This window comes from Lates calcarifer, linkage group LG5 (assembly GCF_001640805.2).
Source record: "Lates calcarifer isolate ASB-BC8 linkage group LG5, TLL_Latcal_v3, whole genome shotgun sequence".
Lineage (NCBI taxonomy): Eukaryota > Metazoa > Chordata > Actinopteri > Centropomidae > Lates > Lates calcarifer.
This window is the reverse complement of record NC_066837.1, coordinates 2,731,098-2,750,409: the sequence shown is the minus strand read 5'-3', so window position 1 is coordinate 2,750,409 and position 19,312 is coordinate 2,731,098. Positions and strand designations below refer to the sequence as shown.

The window sequence follows — 19,312 nt, the reverse complement described above, 5'->3', positions numbered from 1 at the left end:
AGGGAAGAACTGGAGGATCTGGAGGAGAGAAAGTGAGGATAAATCAACTTATTAAAATGTGTCATTGTTCTCATTTAAACTTTAAAGCAAAGATGTCAGTGAATATCAAGAAGTCCAGAGTTTATACAAAAGTTTGTAGTGGGAGGTGATTCACTCCTGAGTTTTCATATTAAAGTTTACTGTCTGTTTGACATTGTATTAGTGACACTGGAGTAAACTCACACACTGGAGGGGAGCAGTGATCCTCATGTCCTTTAACAGCACAGGAATATCTGTTGTGATCATTAACAGAGACTCTGAGAGAAAATCTTTCTTCCTCCATTTTCTGTCCATTCAGGTACCAGACATATGAAGGATGATCAGCTACATTACAGCTGCTGTGACACCTCAGCTCCACCTGCTCTGATGATCTTCTTCTCACCTGGAGGTCTGAAAATGTGATGAAACAACAGGAAGTAACTAAACTAGCAAAGAACAATCAAAGCAACAATAAAGATTCACAGTAGAGTTTCTGTGACACTGAACAACAAACAACTAATTATTCAGTATTCCAGTGAAAATGTTACCTGAGACAGACACAGTGACTCCAGGTGAACCAGTAAAACATCCACCATCTTGGTTTGTTATGAACCTGAACTTGTACTCAGCTGAGTCGCTCTCTCTCAGGTCTGTGATTGTCAGAGTGCAGCTGTTCTCAGCACAGTGATACTGCACACGACCTGTGTAGTCTGAGTCTGTTCTCAGATCCACAGGTTCTTTATTTCTCTTTTTGGTAAACCAGTATGTTTCTTTAACTGCAGTGATCTGATCATTTATCCTGGGTGGGTATGTGTAGGTGCAGTGTATGTCCACTGTTGATCCTTTAAAGGCACAGATCTTAGTAGAAGTGTAAGTCACTCCCCAGCCATCCTGACCCTGTACCACTGTAACACAGAGCACAGCAGAAACCACAGAGTCACAACAACACAGTGAAACTGAAGACTAAAATTCATTTCTTAAAACTACTTAGGAAATCTATTTTAGTCCAACACTTCTCACTGTAAGTGTATAAGATGACTACATCTGTTATATATTGTTATACTGGGGCAAAGTAACTTTTCTTCCTGTGGTCTCTTTCTTTTTTATGCACTTTGAACTCATGTTATTAAGGACGTTCATGAGTTCTTGATGTTATTTCTGTAAACAGTTTTTGCTAAGTGATAAAAAGAATTGAAACATCACACCAAAGTCAACAAGTAACTAAATTAATTGTCAAGTTTTGGTTCCTGTTTTTGAGTGGATGTTATCTTGCTCTCTAAAAGAAGAATACAAAGACATTTATAGATAAATACTAAAGTTACTGAATCCTTTGGATGAACTATAGAGTCAATTAAAACTGCCTTACTGTGCAATAACACACACACACACACACACACACACACACAGTTAAATGTTGAGGTAAAGAGATACTGGGAGATGTTGCATGTGTGAAAACATTTAAGAGATCTAAGGACTTTGGTTTAACAGCACAACACAGAAACAGAGTGTTAGTAATAATAGAGAAAGGTAACTCTAAGTGTAAATGCCCCACAAAGTAAATGTAGATATACAGTACCTGACACAGTGAGGAGGAGGACGACAAATCCACCTGATGCTGCTGTTAAACTCATAGCTGCTCCTCTCATCTCTCTGTGACTTCAGAGACAATAAAACACATCAGCAGCTAAATAATGTTTTCAAGAAATATCAAAAAACAACTCTACTTACAAAAGAGAAAGGTAATGTAGCTCTGTGAGTAGCTCAGCGGGCAGAGGACTGAAGTTCGGACTTCCTTCCTTCTTCCTTTAGGGGAGGACTGCGGTTGTTGTGTGTGCTTATGCACCAAACAGCAGCTCAGAGCAGCGACCCCTCTTGGAGTCTCTGGGTGGTATTCTGAAAGGGTTCCTCCTGGGGACACTTAAGAACTTACATTTACACTTATGAGGCTCACAGCTGAACAGAGCTTGTTCTTTTGCTTGTTGAGACACTTCTTCTGTCTCTTCATGTCTCTGAACCGGCGACAGCTGAGGCCTGGTGGCATCATGTTTGTTAGGTTGTCCATCTGTCCCTCTGTCTCTTATTCAGGAAGGTGACACCTTGAAGGAATTTCCTCAGATTTGGCACAAATATTCAAAGATGAACTGATTAGAATTTGGTGGTCAAAGGTCAAAGGTCAAAGTTACTGTAACCTCACAAAACAAGATGATATTTTATATCCTAAAGGTTATTGTTGTTGCACCGAGTTCTCTATCAGTCCTCTGTAAAACCTCGTCTGTAAAAATAGTCTCTAAGTGGGACCTATGTAACAGCCAGCGCATCGCGGCACCAAGTGTGCTGCAGGTGTCTTTGCTCATCTCAAACCGACACATTTGTCATTGTTGTATTTTCACCAAAAATACTCTTAATACCTCCAATTAATTCCTTCAAAGTCTGTATATAATGTGAGTGTGAACAGACATGGTTGTAAACTGCGATGTGGCCGAGGCCATCATTCTAGTTTCTGATGTGTTGATCTAGACGCTCTCACACACAGACACTCTCTTTAACACATTTCACCAGTGGTGACTGCAGCTGACTCACTGTTCTCTCCTGTGTGTGTCACCCTCTGTTCATGATGGTGAACCACAGTGTAGTGCACTCGTCTTAAGCAAGACTGGTGCTCAAGTTCTTGTGAACACAGTATATCAGAAACACCCAGAGCACATATCACTACACCTGGCTCAAACAGCCATGGATGAACGGATTAGATTTTGGTAGTGAAAGGTCAAAGGTCAAGATCAATGTGACTGCACAAAACACACTTCTGTCCAAAGCTGAAGAATTCACACGTTGACTGCAAAGGAACTGGTTTACAGAGGTCCACAACCACAAGACTGTCATTTTTAGGTTTTTTAAAGTGTATTTTGGGTCAACACATGCTTTAAGAAACAATGAGCAAACAAACAAGTCTTTACATACGTGACCTACATATACGGCTGTCTGTTTTTAGGGTTTTCTTTTTTCTGATTATCTTGATGCTGTAAATCCATGTAGGAATAACAAACCACGTGTTCATGTTGTGTTCTCATAGTTTTTGTTGACTGTGCTGTACAATTCAAATTCATTCTTCCAATCTTCTTGATGTCTCGTTCTGTGAAGGGAAGAATAAACCATTCACACTGATAGTTTTTAATCTAATGTGTTTACTTATTTATTTTTTAGAAGTGTAGTGATGAAAATGTTCATGTGGAGGAGCTGCTCACCCTGCTGCACTGCTGCCACTGTCATATCTGACCACAGTGTATTCAACCTCGTCGTCCTCCTCCTCGTCTTCCTTTGCTTCTCTCTGGAGATGAACTTGTTGGATGTTGGAGTAAACGGCGTCTGTCTGGTTCCGTGAGAAGCTGATGCTGGCGTAGTGAAGGTCATCCTGCTGTTCTGCTGGCTGTTTCTGTGCTGCAGCTGACGGGGTGTCAAACCTTGGACCCACGTTCAGCTGATGGGACAGAGCCAGATTTTTATTGCACACAATCATTGCACAGTTAAATACTTACTTCACCAGGTTCTGAGAGTCTCTGGGAACAATCCAGAAGGAAGTAGACAGCAGGACAAATATAGTCTCAAATGCTTACTTCCTTTAACACCAGAATACTGATAGTCTTCCTCTCTCACCTGTGCTGTGCTGTCAGGTCTCTCTCCCTGCCTACACTGTTGTGTGAGGGGCATTTTCCTTCTAGATAGGAGGATAAGAAACTTGAATGCATCAGCTAATACAGTCAGGGAACAGATGCACTAGTGAATGTAATCATTGTGACACAGAATTGTTTACCGAATCCACAGGAAGACAGTGAGGAGTATGATAGCCAGGAGAAAAACAGTGATTGTTGCACCAGCTGCTGATTTCTCTGCACCTGGATAATCAGAGTCAACTGAGCTGGTTAGATTAGAGTACAGATCATTTTTTATAGTCGTCATCTTCCACCACTTCCTGTAATAGTGGTGGGTTGGAAGCCCATTTCCACCAGTGTGATAAAGATAAAGATCTTAAGTCACTATAACGAGAAACCCTCTGAAAGTAATGACCTCACCTGTGTCTAAATTTGTGCATCGTCATACTCAGACTTGCTATTTTGAGTGCATAGGTGCATCCAGTGGTTTCCAGTTACTGCACAATGACTGTGTTTGATGTGAGACAACACTACCCTGCTGAAGTTCATGCACTCTGCTAGTGAGTATGCTGTGTGCATAGTGAACAGCATGTAAGTGTAGAGTATCTGATTTGATTCACAGCAAATGTCTCAGCTTTATTCTGAGATACAGAGTCGTTATTTCAACAATACTCATTATTTTTCCCCATTACATCGGCAGAATTGAACTTCCTGGTGGGAATGAAAAATAAAAGCTGTCGTAAACAGGTGTGTGTGGACTAACTCACCTGCAACAACACTCAGATGTAAGGTGGAGTTCTGACGTCCTCTTTCATTCTGGGCTTCACAGTAATAATTCCCACTGTGTTCAGCTCTGAAGTCAGTGATGGTGAAGATCTGTCCTGAAGCTTTTGGTGAGTCTTCATTCTCCTTGTACCAGGTGTAGTTAGCTGCTGGGTTAGCATCACTGCTACAGGTCAGAGTCACTGAGCTGCCCTCCACTATCTGACCAGAGGGACTCACTGACACTGAGGGAAGCTTTGGAGGATCTGGAGAAAAATATGTATTAACATCCACTGGCTGTACTTTTAAGCACAGAGTGCCTGAGTGGTTTGTGATATTTCCTACTTACACTGGACATCTAAGGACAGAAATGTAGAGTTGATCTGTCCATGTTGATTCTCAGACTTGCAGTAGTAGATCCCTCTGTCCTCAGAGCTGATGGAGGTGAAATGATAAATGCCTTCAGGTCCTTGAAGCAGAGTTTGATTCTCCTTGTACCAGGTGTATTTAGCTGCTGGGTTAGCATCACTGCTACAGGTCAGAGTCACTGAGCTGCCCTCCACTATCTGACCAGAGGGACTCACTGACACTGAGGGAAGCTTTGGAGGATCTGGAGGAGATGTATCAACATAGATTTTTAGGAACTGAGGTGCAGTTTTTGAGGAGGTTGTGATGAACATGACAGCGCACAGCTGGAGCTGCTCAGTGAATTACAGCAGCTGACTGTGAATGTGAAAAACCAGATGTTTTTACTCACAGTTCACATTAATGAAGACAGATGTGGATGTTGCCCTCCCCAGCTCACTCTCAGCTGTACAGTGATATTCTCCAGAGTCAGAGGGCTGGATTGAGTTGAAGACGAGCTGTGCTGCTTCACTGAGCAGTACTTGGTTCTTTTCATACCAGGTGTACGTAGCCGGTGGGTTAGCGTCACTGCTGCAGGTCAGAGAAACTGCACTGTCCTTCATAATGTCTTCATGGTCACTCTTCAACACTGAGACAGCCTTTGGAGCATCTGCAGGATATAAACATACATGAATGTGTTAGTATGGGATAAGACATTTTGCTGATCCTGGAGCTGTCCCAGGGACTCGCTATCTTTCACACCAGTGTGTAAGAAAATCACTGAGGGTGGAGTGAACCTTATCATTTATCTGGAAATATCAAGGCCCTGTTTAATGTTATTACTATTCCAAAAGAATTACTTTTAATATAATTCTTTAGTACAATACCTGCCAACCTTACATCATTATATCCTCAACTACACAGTGTCTACAGTGATAAATCTAAGTCTAATAATTACTCTCCATTTAGCTAAGAAAGAGGTTATTTAGAAGTCTTCTCTGCTGCCATTTTATGAGCAATATGAAAATATGAACAATGCTCCTGCCATTAGCAGTGGCCTCTGCCTTACAGTAACTACTCTCCACATACTCTGGAAATGATCACTGTTATTAATCTATAGATAAAATACTGTGCCCATATTCTTTGCAATTATTATAAAAACAATTATCTCTAAGTATAACACTGTGGCTCACTGATGTATTTTAATAGTAGAGCTGTACAGCACAGACAAATAAGCTAAATCACATACAAAGACAATACTTGTCAGTAGGATTCATACAATCCTTAAAGATGATATTTAGTTCGGAGTAAACTCACACACTGGGAAAGCTCGGTGACCCTCATAAGCACAGGAATAACTGTCTGCAGGATCAACATTTCCTCTAAAAGTTGGAGATGTTTCTCCCTGGATTTTTATTTCATTCCTGAACCAGTCAAAGGCAGAGCGACCAGGAAGAAGACAGCTGCTGTGACAAATCAGTTTCACACCAGAAGAAGTCCAGATCACCTGCACCTGTACATCTGGATCTGTGAAACAAAAACAGATGTCATATAAAATGAACTGTCAATAATCCACAGAGCGTGTACAATGTCTCCACCTACTGGCCAGAGAACATAAGTGCAACCTAGTACACTGAACCAAAGCCACATAAAGCTGCACGTGCTACGTGCTTCATTATCTACATATTGAATTTCAGTTTGACAGTACCTCTGACAGTCAGAGTTGTACCAGGTAAACTGCTTCTCCATTCAAACCATTGTGTTTTGAATTTGAAGCGATACTCAGCTGAATCACTCTCTCTCAGGTCAGTGATTCTCAGAGTGGACCGTCCTCTCACTGTTTGAAGGACTTCAACACGACCTGAGTACTCGGAGTCTTCCCTGAGGTCCTCTGGCTCTTTGGGATTCCTCCAAGACAAACTACGTCCAGGACTGAACCAAACTTTTGATTCGACATGATAATAGCCATTGTAAGTACAAGAAATGTCCACTGATGAGCCTTTGAAGGCACAGATGTTTCTGTCAGTGTACGTCACTCTGTTGCAGGATTGACCACGAACACCTGCAAAATGAAATATTTTTGATCAACACTATAAAAACTGTAGTTACTACATGCTAATACATTAAGTCATTGACAGTATATTAGCCAAAATGTTCAGAAGAGCATCAAGTTAGTGGAAGACTGAAGTGAACTCACACACTGAGGGAGAAGGAAAATCCTCATGTCCTTTAAAAGCACAGGAAATACTGTCTTCATTTTTAATGTGGTCTGAATAAGAACCTGTTCTCCCAGTATTTTGTCCATTCCTGTACCAGATGTAGGAAGGGAAATTGGGTGGATGACAGCTGCTGTGACACTTCAGATCTGCCCAGAAAGAATACTTGGAGATTTTTGAGGCGATCACCTGTAGACCTGGTTTTGTGAAGAAGGAAAGGAAACATGATCTCAGGGTAAATTGCTACAACACTTCAGACATGAACATGTTAAGGTTTTAAGTTTGCACAGTTTGCTCATCTGCACCTGGAAACCTGGATTTGTAAAGAAACAGAGACGTCACTGTAGACAGAACTGATAACACAGACAATAATAGATACTGATTCATGGTAGTTTCCAAGAGAAAAGTTACCTGTGACAGACACAGTGACTCCAGGTGAACCAGTAAAACGTCCACCATCTTGGTTTGCGATGAACCTGAACTTGTACACAGCTGAGTCGCTCTCTCTCAGGTCTGTGATTGTCAGAGTGCAGCTGTTCTCAGCACAGTGATACTGCACACGACCTGTGTAGTCTGAGTCTGTTCTCAGATCCACAGGTTCTTTATTACTCCCTTTAGTGAACCAGAATGTTCTCTCAATAGTAGTATCAAGGCCATTTATCCTGGGTGGGTATGTGTAGGTGCAGTGTATGTCCACTGTTGATCCTTTAAAGGCACAGATCTGGGCAGAAGTGTAAGTCACTCCCCAGCCATCCTGACCCTGTACCACTGTAACACAGAGCACAGCAGAAACCACACAGTCATTTCAAGCTGTTTTTTAATCTCTGAAAAAACCTGTTTTCTAAGGAATTTATTTTTCAGTTTTTGGCGACCTGACCCATCGTCTTATTCCTGTGTTCTAAAGCGTTTGCCCAGTAGTCTACTGTATGTCAACCATTTATACCTTATGTATCAGTTTAAAACTAGCATGCATTACATTCAGTAGTTTCAACTTCTCTGTTGGCATGAACTTGACAGGCACTCTTTAACACATGATGTTCATGTGGTAGTTGACTCAATATGTATAAAACATATGTGTAAATATCTGACTGACATATTTCTCACAGCTGGAGAATCATCACCTTCTCTGCACATATTCTGAGGAGAATAAGAAGCAGAATATAAATTAAAAATAACCTGTTACTTGTCCTTCCTGTCTGTGGTCAAGTCAGGAGTGTGAAACCAAAGACAAATGCAGAAAGACTGATGTGAAACTACATGTACAGTCTGTGATGGCTGGCAAATATGAAGTCAGGTTTAGTACACATGTATAATGATCATGAAGTTTCAGTATCAGAAGACTTAAAAATGAGAAGTGGCTGCAATGGTTCACTGGATTTTTGGTTTCTTAGGGTGCTTAGGATATTTTCTCTCCACTTTTGTTAAGCCTTATTCTTTCAGTATTTTATGGCAGCCAGTTCAGAGCAGTAGTTTAATACAGATACAGTCTACACAGATTCCCCCTTTCATTGGCACTGGTTTGTTTTTGTTTAGCATTTGATGTGGTATCACTGATAATCTAACTGCTTTATTATTTCTGGTTATGTACATCTCATTTTTCTCTGCTGATGGAGATGTACAGTTTATTCAGTCCAGCAAACTCTTCCAGGCTAATTTAAAGTTTGTGTCTTAAGATACAGACAAAAGTGTTTGAAAAATTGCATTTTTAACTAATATATCATCTATTTTACATCTCCAGTTCAATACTAGCTGCTATAAATGGGTTTACATCAAAACATCAAATCTGCTGGTGATCCTGTGATTAGCAGTGATTACTCAATAAATTGTCACTTCAACCTCCCGCCCCTCAAAGTACCTCCGCTAAAATAAGTGTGCTTAAATACCCTGAGATGTAAATGTAAATGTACAGTACCTGACACAGAGAGAACAAGGACAACAAATCCACTCGCCATTGCTGTTAAGCTCATAGCTGCTCCGTGCAACCTGATGTGCATAAGAAATATTGCACAACATATCAGTTATCTGGGTCATTAAACAGTTCCGCTAACAGTACAGACAGATATGATCTTGAAAGAGAACTTGTAGCATTTAAAGACATCTGTTAAGCTCTGTCCTGGCTTCCTTCCTCTTTGCATCATTATCATGCACTGACAGCTGAATGTCTGTACAGCCCCTAGATGAAATGAAGGTATGATTCTTTCTGTAGTTTTTCAAACTATGCCTGAACCTCCCAACATACCGTAGCCTGTGGACACGAGAAATTGGTTTTGTACCCAAACCACCCACATGACAGCACCCCACCCACGACCAGATGCTTTCACATACTCACGGTCACAGTTCAGTTTCTGAGCAGGAAAATGTGGACATTTATCTTTGTCTTCATAAGATTTTGATGTTGTTTTAAAGCGCTCAGAAAAAAAATTCAGTTTCAGCTAACTATTGGCCAGTAGTTGTTTTATAAGCTCATGAATAGTTGATGTTTTGGAGACACGTGGTTGTTACAGGACAGTGATACATTGCTCTCTATAGGTTTAAACAACTGATTCTCGTCTAGTTTTGAACACCAGGCACTGCAGCTCTAGTTCAAAACAACACTTGGCTGATTCTTGATAATATTTGTATAACTGCTACCTACTACTATGTGATGTTTGTTCTTTACGAATCTCATAATGTTCAGAAAGGTGTTGATTCAACTTGTGAGGATGAGGGAAAATTGAAAGAGGAAACCATTTTTCTTCACTTTCTTAGCTGAGGTTAGAGCTAAATGGAGTAGCGTCTAGGAAACAGTCAAATCAGTCACAAGGTGTCTGCTCTTGTCTGGTGTAACTTTGTTTTCACTGATGGCTGATAATTAATTTAGGAGGCACTACACCCTGCTTGGCATGCTGACCGCTGGAATAGCTAGAGGAAAAAAATGATCAGTGAATATCTTTATTCAATAAACAATCAGGTTATTTAAACAACACAAGTCAGTGCAATCAAGTTAGTTTAACAAATAACCAGAGGGTGAACATGTCTGTTACAATAAAAAACACACATATGCAGTTAAAAAAAATCCACAGATAATTAAACTGAAAGAAGAGCAGAGCTATATTGGTTTATTCACTTCAAACTTGAGAGCCATGTTCAAATATGTCATAACAATGTAAATACCTAAATCTAACATCAACTCATATCATTATAACTTGATAATAAAACTCTCCTCCTACAAAAAGTAAGATCAAGTTGAATGTCTGTGTAATAAACTGCAGATTCATGCTGTGCTCATACTTTGCGTTTTTTGCTGACTGTGCTGTACAGTGCGCATGCATCCTCCACAGGCTGCTGACGTGTCAATCTGTGAATGAAAACATTCATTTAGCAAATTATTAAGATAAAATGTTAAAATATTTTGCAACAGCAATACAACTGTGGCAGTAAAAACACTGATAGTTTCAGACTTTTGTCATAACAAAGAAAATTCTTGAGGACTCACTTTGGAGTGGCAGTGGGAATATTGACAGCAGTGTACTCTACATCCTCCTCATCATCCTCCTCTTCTTCTGTCTTGTGTCTGTTGGGCTGAGCTGCTGTGATGTTGGAGTAGAGTGGATCTTCCTGGTTTTTAGTGAAGCTCACGCTGGCGTAGAAAAGTTCATCCGGCTCATTTCCTGAACCTACAGTTCGCTAAAGCGTAAATAGTGCATAGACTTAGGTGCTAAGGTAAGTCATTGATAGAGTTTATCGCCCTGTAGCATAAAATGACCATAATGTTAAAACACCTGAAGGATTAAAGGTGAGGGGGATCTACAATTCCTTTGACTCAACCAGTATTTGAGCTCAACATTTACTCCACGTCTTTTTTGTTTTGGAACCAAAACTAAAAAAGTGATCCAGAGGCTTGAAGTGACTTTTGTTTCTGTCATTGCAATCCCTCCTGTTCCACGGTAAATGTCAGTAACATTCAAGAACTGCTGAGAGGTAAATTAACTTCAGATACCACTTTACTAAATCCAAAGCACTTGGACCATGCTACGTCCTGGTCTGAACATTGAGAGAAAATTTGTGGTTCAGTTCCTCTCCTCAGGCATTTTCAGACTGAAGGAACTTTATCGTAGTTGTGGATTTTTTTTTAGCTCCTACAGAGTACAGCATGGGTACTCTGTGAGTGCATGAGGAACTTGAGGTGAGAGTGGACTCTGAGTACTACCTGAACTCCTCCTTACCTCTGTTTTGCTGCCCGGTCCCTCTCCACGCTCAGATGGTGGCTTCAAGAATCTCTTTCTTCTGGACAGGACAATGAACAAATGAATCATCAAATGAAACTGCCTGAATTAAAGACATATTACTGAATATAACCACAGTAAAACTGGAACTGCTTACCTAATCCACAGGAAGGCAGCGAGGGGTATGACAGCCAGAATTAGAATAACAGTGACTGATGCAGCAGCTGCTGATTTTGCCGAACCTGGAAAACAGTGAGCAAATGGAAAAAAAAATCGTGAAATTTCTTTTAGCGACCGGTAATTGGAAGTCATTAACAGTGGTTTCACGTGGTTTTAGCCAAACATCCCCAAATGTGAAAAGTGTCTTAGCAACAGCACAAAACTAACACCCCTGTGCCACTTTACACTTTATTTGTGGTCTCTAATGCTCAGACAGCAGCTGATTTGTGTCTGACTGTGTCTGACTGTGCCCCAGATGACTTTCTTCTTTGGCCATGTCTTTGACACCTGAGGAGACCAGTCACCTGATCACAACCTGGTGGGGAAGCTGATCAGGGGCAGAGGCTGCTGAGCAGACCTTGTGAAACTAACTGTGTCTTGAGGGTAACCTATGGGCATAATTTGCTCTGAGATAGCAAAGGATGTTTGGGTTGTTTGGGTTGAATGTCAGTATTTCCAAGTTTAAAGCCACATAATCTGTCCCAAAACAGTGGATGGCTTCCTTTGGGTCAGGAGGAATTTGCTGTTCCTACCCCAGTTGAAGAAGTTTGATCATTTTTTAGTCTGGCTCAGGAGCAACACAGAGTCAATGTCAATTTTTATCTCATCTATTTCTTCTAAATACTGCCAAAATAAACAGTGTCCTGGAGCATAACTTACTTGCCAGAACAGTCGAACGTAAGGTGGACTTATAACGTCCTCTTTCATTCTGGGCTTCACAGTAATAATTCCCACTGTGTTCAGCTCTGAAGTCAGTGATGGTGAAGATCTGTCCTGAAGCTTTTGGTGAGTCTTCATTCTCCTTGTACCAGGTGTATTTAGCTGCTGGGTTAGCATCACTGCTACAGGTCAGAGTCACTGAGCTGCCCTCCACTATCTGACCAGAGGGACTCACTGACACAGAGGGAAGCTTTGGAGGATCTGAAGGACAACAGAGACAAGTCTTCAGTATTTGCCTGACAAACATTTACTAGTCAGTCATGTGTACAATATTAATGTATTGTTTGTGACAACAGGAATGTTTGTGACAGATTTTACAATTCACTGAAGATATTTCACTCAAAAACAGAACAGTGAACAAATGGAGGCTTTAGAGGAAAAGTCAGAGGATCCCCAACGTCTGTAGAACTCTTAATATTTCTTCTTAACAGATGGTTTCTACCTGATAAGACAGCACATGTATCATAATATATTTAAACACTGTCTGCCAGATACTTACACTGGACATCTATGAATACAGATGAAGAGTTTAATTGTCCGTATTGATTCTCAGACCTGCAGTGATAGATTCCTTTGTCCTCAGAGCTGATGGGATTGAAATGAATGCGTTCTTGTTTTCCAGGCAGAGTTTGATTTTCCTTGTACCAGGTGTATTCAGCTGCTGGGTTAGCATCACTGCTACAGGTCAGAGTCACTGAGCTGCCCTCCACTATCTGACCAGAGGGACTCATTGAGACAGAAGAGGTCTTTGGAGGATCTGGAGGAAACGTAGGAGTATAGATTACTGCATTTCAATTTTCCAAAATACAACTCTGTTCCTGTCTTTACCAGACTGTACCTTAGGCCTGGATCTCTCTTTTCTGTCTCTTTATTTTTGCCCTTGTGGGTACTTGGGTTTACACACTATTTGGTGTGGTCTGCTGCACACCTGCGTTGAATTAGCCCATTACTTTGACTGTCTTGTATTTACTAGGTAAGTTTCTGTTGATACTATTTATGCTCTGAGTAAGGCCAGAACAATTTATGGTCAGGAAAGCCAACAAAATGCAAAGAACTTGACAGAAAAAAATCTCTATTTCACTCACATTTCACATTGATGACGATGTTTCCAGTTGATTTTCCCAGCCCGTTGTCAGCTGTGCAAGAATACTCTCCAGAGTCAGAGGAGTGGATGGTGTTGAAGACAAACTCTGGTCCTCTACTGATAAATGTTTCTCTGTTATTGTACCAGGTGAATTCAGCTGCTGGGTTAGCATCACTGCTACAGGTCAGAGTCACTGAACTGTCCTCCACTATCTGACCAGATGGAGTCACCACAGCCAAGGCAGCCCTTGGAGCATCTTCAGGAGAGGATATGTTGTCATGAAACAGTTTGTTATAATAATAAAAGTGAACAGAACATAACTCCATCCAGACCTCAAAAGTCTAATAATAAGAAATAATGGCTTGTGTCTGATATGAGCCAAATAAAGGCCTGGGTCTCTCTGAGAATTTATAATTCATCTTATTTATGACCAACAGCTAAGCAGTTGTACCACAGCTCTCTGAACACGCTTATTTGTTTGTGAGTTCACGTCTAATTACTGACGACATGTATCTCTAGTTTCTATTAAGTTTAAATGCACTATCGTGAATTACTTTACACAAATGCCTCTGCTGACTGTTTTCTGAAATTTGTTCCAGTTATACTCACCATTACATCTATTAAATGTCAGGTTTTTCCATTTCTTTCTGTGTGACTGTAGCAGTCATACTTAGCTGTGTAGTGGCAGTGCCCAAAAGGTTTTTAAAAAAGTAAAATATGCTGAATAACTGACACTGAATTTTGAACAGGAGGAAAAAAGAAAAGATTAACTTGTGTGTAACAAAGTCCTCTGTGACTAAACTGTGTAAACTCACACACTGAAGGAGAGGGGTAATCCTCATGACCTCTGAGAGCACAGGTGATGCTGTCCCCAGAATAAAAGTCATGCGTATAAGAAGCTGTTTCTTCCAGAAGTTTCCGCCCATTCTCAAACCAGACGTAGGAAAAAAGACCAGTGGGACTGCAGCTGCTGTGACACTTGAGTTCTGCCCGAGTATGAGACGGGTGGCTTGTTATTGTTCTGGTCACCTGCACCTGCAGAGCTGAACATAAGAACAAAACAGCAACATCACTGGTCTCTAAATAAACACAAATTCACTGATATTCAAAAGTGAAGGTACAATTTGTATAAGTGAAGTCCTGCAAACATCCCATCTGAAGACTGGCAGGCTTTAATAAATTACTTATACATACCATATAACATCAACATCACCATTAAAACGCTAAATCAAATATTCATCAGTGTGTGTTGATCAGTACCTGTGACAGTCAGAGTTGTACCAGGTAAATCGTTCCCCCATTCAAAGCTTTGTGTTTTGAATTTAAAGTGATACTGGGCTGAATCATTCTTTCTAAGGCGACTGATTCTCAAAGTGGAGTGACTTGGCCACACTTCAGAGACTTCAGCACGACCTAAGAACTGGGCATCTTGACGAAGGTCCTTTGGCTCTGAGGGATACAGCCACTGATGTTCAGCAATGAACCAGAATTTTGACTCAATGGAATATTGAGGGGTTTGGTAAGTACAAGAAAATTCCACTGATGAGCCTTCAAGGGCACAAATACTTCTGTGAGTGTAAGTCACTTTGTTGCAGCTAGAATCACTGATACCTGAAAGATAAAAAAAAAAAACAGTTCTGCTGAATAGCTTAACAAGATGGTGATGACATTAATAATCAACTATATCAAATATATACACAGTTGGATTAAGGCAATGCTCCAATGTAAACTTACACAGTGGAGAAGAGGGGAAATTCTCAAGTCCTTTAATAGCACATGAGTAGCTGTTTCTGTATTTATCTGAGACTGAATACAAATAAGAATTTTCTTCGTCCATTTTCCGTCCATTTTCAAACCAGATATAGGAAGAACCATCAAGTAGATGACAAGTTGTGTCACACTTGAGCTTTGTATTAAAAGAGGATCCAAACATCACCACCTGAATATCTGGATCGGTGAATGAGGAAGTTACACACTGTATTAGTAACAAAATGAGAAATGATCAAATCAAAGTATACATGTAAATGTGGAAGCAAACAAATACATGTTGAATATACGCTGACTGCAGACTTTACTAGGAACACCTGCACACCAGAATCTCAGAGGAATGTTTCTTGTGGAATCAATGCCATGGTTTTGAGAATCTAATAAAATGCTCAGTGAGAGAACTCTCTTTCTAATTTACAATAAACTCTTCTACATTAAACCTCATCCATATTTACATGAATTCACTGTGCAGTGTGTGTTGATCAGTACCTGTGACAGTCAGAGTTGTACCAGGTAAATCATTCCCAAATTCAAACCGTCCTGATTTGAATTTGAAGCGATACTGGGCTGAATCATTCTTTCTCAGGTCAGTGATTCTCAGAGTGGAACGTTCTGTTGATGCTTCAAGAACCTGAACACGACCTGAGTACTGGGGATCTTTAGTAAGATCCTCAGGCCATGAGGGATTCTGCCAATGAGGACTACGTTCAAATCTGAACCAGAATTTTGATTCAACATTATTTGTATAACTGTTGTAAGAACTAGAAATGTCCACTGATGAGCCTTTGAGAGCACAGATGTGTCTGTCAGTGTAAGTCACTCTGTTGCAGGACCGACCTTTGACACCTGCAAGATAAAACAATGTTCAGACCATTTTTAAACCAGAGTAGGTGAGGCATCAAAACGTGGCTCTATAAGTCTGTACTTAAACACAGAGGTGCTCTGAGCTAAATGCTAATGTTACTCAGAATGACAATGCCAACATGATGATATTAAGTAGGTATTCATATAATGATTTTTTTATTAGTTTTTTTTTTTTTTATTTGTTTTTACTGTTATTTATTCTGGTAAGTTTCCTTGAGAAGCCACCTCTGTACACAGTTATCATGTTCACCATCCTAGATTGGTATATTAGTGAGTTACAATTTGCTAATTCACTCTAAACACAAAGTCCATCTGAGGCTGAGGGAACGTCTTAAATAATGCTGGTAGTCAGAAATCAAAGCATTGGACAAGTTGAAATTTTGATCTAATTATGATGCTTGATGAAAAGTCAGAAGATCAGACTTTTTAATTTTTAATTTATCCTGGATGGGAAACATGAATGTGTGTACCTTTTTTCATGGCTTTCTGAGAAATTACACTTAAAACCACAAAAGTTAACGTCATGAGGAAGAAAAAGTAAATACGAGGATTACTGGAATCATACAAATTCTTTGCATAGCTTTGCCAAATTTCATGGAAATCTATCCAATAGCTGTTGAGTTTCATTCAAAAGACAAATTCTCAGCCTCATGCTTGGTCTAAAGAAAATGTCAGACGTGACCAAATTAAGTATGATTCATCCTTTGGGCACTGTGAACTTCTGTACAAAATCTCATAGCAATTCATCTGCCATTCCCAGAGCCATGCTGGTAGCGAGGTTAAAATATATCTAATTATAGGGCTATGTTAGTGAAAGACCATGAATTAAACTCACACACTGAAGGAGAGGGGAAAGCCTCGTATCCGCTTACAGCACAGGAATAGCTGTCAGTAGTAGAAAGGTAGGAAGGTGAATAATATAATCCTGTTTCTGAAAGCTTCTGTCCATGTCTGTACCAGATGTAGGAAGAACGAGTAGGTAGACAGCTGCTATGACACTTGACTGTGGAATAACTGGAATAATAATGACTGACCTGCACCTGCACCTGTAGATCTGGATATGTGAAGAAGGAATAGAAATACTATTTGAGACAAAACTGTCAATATGCACACATGAAAATACACACACTTTGACATATTTATATCATTTCGTTGTGGATGTTGAACATTTGGAAAAAATTAACATAGAAATTAAAATTTTACCTGTGACAGACAGAGTGACTCCAGCTTTGCTAGAATAACTTCTAGTGTTTAGGTTTCTTATTACACCAAAATAGTACACAGCTGCGTCACTCGCCTTCAGGTTCATGATTGTCAGAGTGCAAGTCTTCATAGAACAACTGTACTTCACACGACCTGTATAGTCTGAGTCTGTTGTCAGATCCACATGTCCATGACCCTTAAGTTTCGTGGACCTATACCAAAATGTTTCCTCAACTGCAATATAATGGTTTCCACTTGTGTAGGTGCACTCTATTTCCACAGTTGATCCTTTTAAAGCACAGATCGTAGTAGGGGTGTACCTCACACTCCAATCATTCCGACCCTGTACCACTGTAACACAGAGCACATTAAAAAACAATTAGATTCATAATGATGAATGATGAGATGACAGATTTTCATGTGGGCTAATTAAAAAGAAAAAAGCCTCAGACTGTTTTACTGGAGGAAAACTAGAACTTATCTTAAATAGAGCTGAGCTTAAGATTTCTTCTGTGTTTTTCTCTTAAATTCTTAAACCTTTGTCAGAGACTTTCTGTTATCTGTTTAAAAAAGGGGTATATACTGCAAAAGAAAAGTTTTAATGTAGTAAACAAAGTATGGAGAAATCTACAAACTGTTTAGTTTACATGATTTAGATTTTTTTTAAAGTTGCAGTCTAAACATCAGAGGTTTATGGTACATGGAAAAAACTGTCTGCTTTGGTTGGTTGCTTTCCTGTCTGTGGCCACGCTGCTGCAGAGCGTGAATGGAAACTACAGAGACAAATGCAGAAAACTGAGGTGTGGGCAGCCACTGTGATATCTAGATAATAAAACACAGACCTGCTAAAATCAACTTCATTTTACCTCCAGCTGCCTATTTACACATTCACCCAAAGTCTTAACTCCTGGGGAAGCACCTGAAATATTAGAGGCTAACTGCTTGGTGCTGAGCAGGTAGAGTACAGTGAGAGCTTTTCCCTTGAAAACAAGCTTCCTGCTGCAACTGAAAACAGCCATATGAGGGCAGTGACAGTGAAGCTGCAAGCCAAAAATCCAAAGCAGCTGAAAGATGCTAAAATGCTCTGTAGACATGAGGGGGACTCGGGTACGTACGTAAGTATGTATAGTAAAAGTGATCAATAATGAATGTAAAATGGCCCCTATGAAGATTATGCATTCATATATGATGTTCACGAGTTATTATTACTGATGTATTTATGTTTTAGCAGCATTTCACTGACGTAGTTGGTTGATGTGGAGCTAGTTTTAATTTTTATTGATTATTCTCTTCATTAATCAACTGAAAAATGTCCATCACAATTACCCAGATTCCAAAAAGTACCATGGAGTGGAGTAATATTTCTCTCTGAAATGCAAGGGGGTAGAAGTATAAAGTAGTGTGAAAAGAAAGTACCAAAATGTATATTTTAGTGCAATACTTGACACATAACTTTACTGTCATTAATAATGCACAATACTTCAGTTTATAAAGTGTATAACAGAACAGCTTTCTGCTGACCTTCCTCAAACATGAATTTAAAAAAACAGAAGTGAATGTCGAGGGTTTGCATTACACTGAAAAAATAAATGCCCTCCTTGTAATTATAAATGTAGATGTACAGTACCTGACACAAAGAGAAGGAAGAGGACAAATCCACTCGCTGCGTCTGTCAAACTCATAGCTGCGCCTCACGTCTCTGTGAAATCACAGCAGTGGGAAGATCACATAATGAGACACTGGATGCTAGTCAGACACAATAAGGATTTCTTCATCAACAGAAAAGAAGAAGTGGTTGGCTTATTAGTATTAGTAGGATTAAACAGAGACCAAGGTGTGGCCTATGGGCTTCCTTCCCCTTACCATTATCAATATGCATGAACAAATAACTGTAAATCCCCAAGTTAGAAATGAAGAAATGATTCTTATTGTTGTTTCGCAACTGATGCATGAACTTTTTAAAATACAGTTTGTGGAAATAACAGTGAGAGATTAATTTTGCTGCCTGAGAGAAAGAACACTTTCTTTCTTGAGACGATTGGACAATGTTAGTGGGAAAAAAACACAATATGCAGAATCAATTTATTTATTTATTTTTACCTTGTATTAGGAGTCAGGTCCAGTTGATTTGCAGCCAAAGTCCATATGATAACTAGTCCTAAACAGAGATGACATATAATGTACATAATTCAAACTAAAAGTGAAAGCCAACGTCTGATGTATAAGATTTGCTTCCATTTGTTTAACCACCAGAGCCAAGCT

The 19,312-nt window shown here is 39.8% G+C and overlaps 1 protein-coding gene across 1 annotated transcript in view; it reads right to left on the bottom strand.

Moving 5' to 3' along the window:
• The window catches only part of LOC108880790 (basement membrane-specific heparan sulfate proteoglycan core protein), a 42,679-nt gene extending 23,835 nt beyond the window's left edge, over positions 1–18,844 (bottom strand). The window contains exons 1-20 of the mRNA XM_051070254.1: positions 18,678–18,844; positions 17,051–17,401; positions 16,683–16,901; positions 15,473–15,829; positions 14,951–15,163; positions 14,477–14,827; positions 14,032–14,259; positions 13,218–13,472; positions 12,632–12,889; positions 12,073–12,333; positions 11,351–11,435; positions 11,194–11,254; positions 10,464–10,654; positions 8,901–8,971; positions 7,400–7,756; positions 6,970–7,185; positions 6,481–6,834; positions 6,090–6,299; positions 5,185–5,442; positions 4,777–5,037 (exon numbers count right to left, since the gene is read on the bottom strand). Coding sequence (XP_050926211.1) covers positions 4,777–5,037; positions 5,185–5,442; positions 6,090–6,299; positions 6,481–6,834; positions 6,970–7,185; positions 7,400–7,756; positions 8,901–8,971; positions 10,464–10,654; positions 11,194–11,254; positions 11,351–11,435; positions 12,073–12,333; positions 12,632–12,889; positions 13,218–13,472; positions 14,032–14,259; positions 14,477–14,827; positions 14,951–15,163; positions 15,473–15,829; positions 16,683–16,901; positions 17,051–17,401; positions 18,678–18,732 — 4,612 coding nt within the window. The 5' untranslated portion in view covers positions 18,733–18,844. The remainder of the gene's footprint in view (positions 1–4,776; positions 5,038–5,184; positions 5,443–6,089; positions 6,300–6,480; positions 6,835–6,969; positions 7,186–7,399; positions 7,757–8,900; positions 8,972–10,463; positions 10,655–11,193; positions 11,255–11,350; positions 11,436–12,072; positions 12,334–12,631; positions 12,890–13,217; positions 13,473–14,031; positions 14,260–14,476; positions 14,828–14,950; positions 15,164–15,472; positions 15,830–16,682; positions 16,902–17,050; positions 17,402–18,677) is intronic.
• Positions 18,845–19,312: the final 468 nt, after the last annotated feature.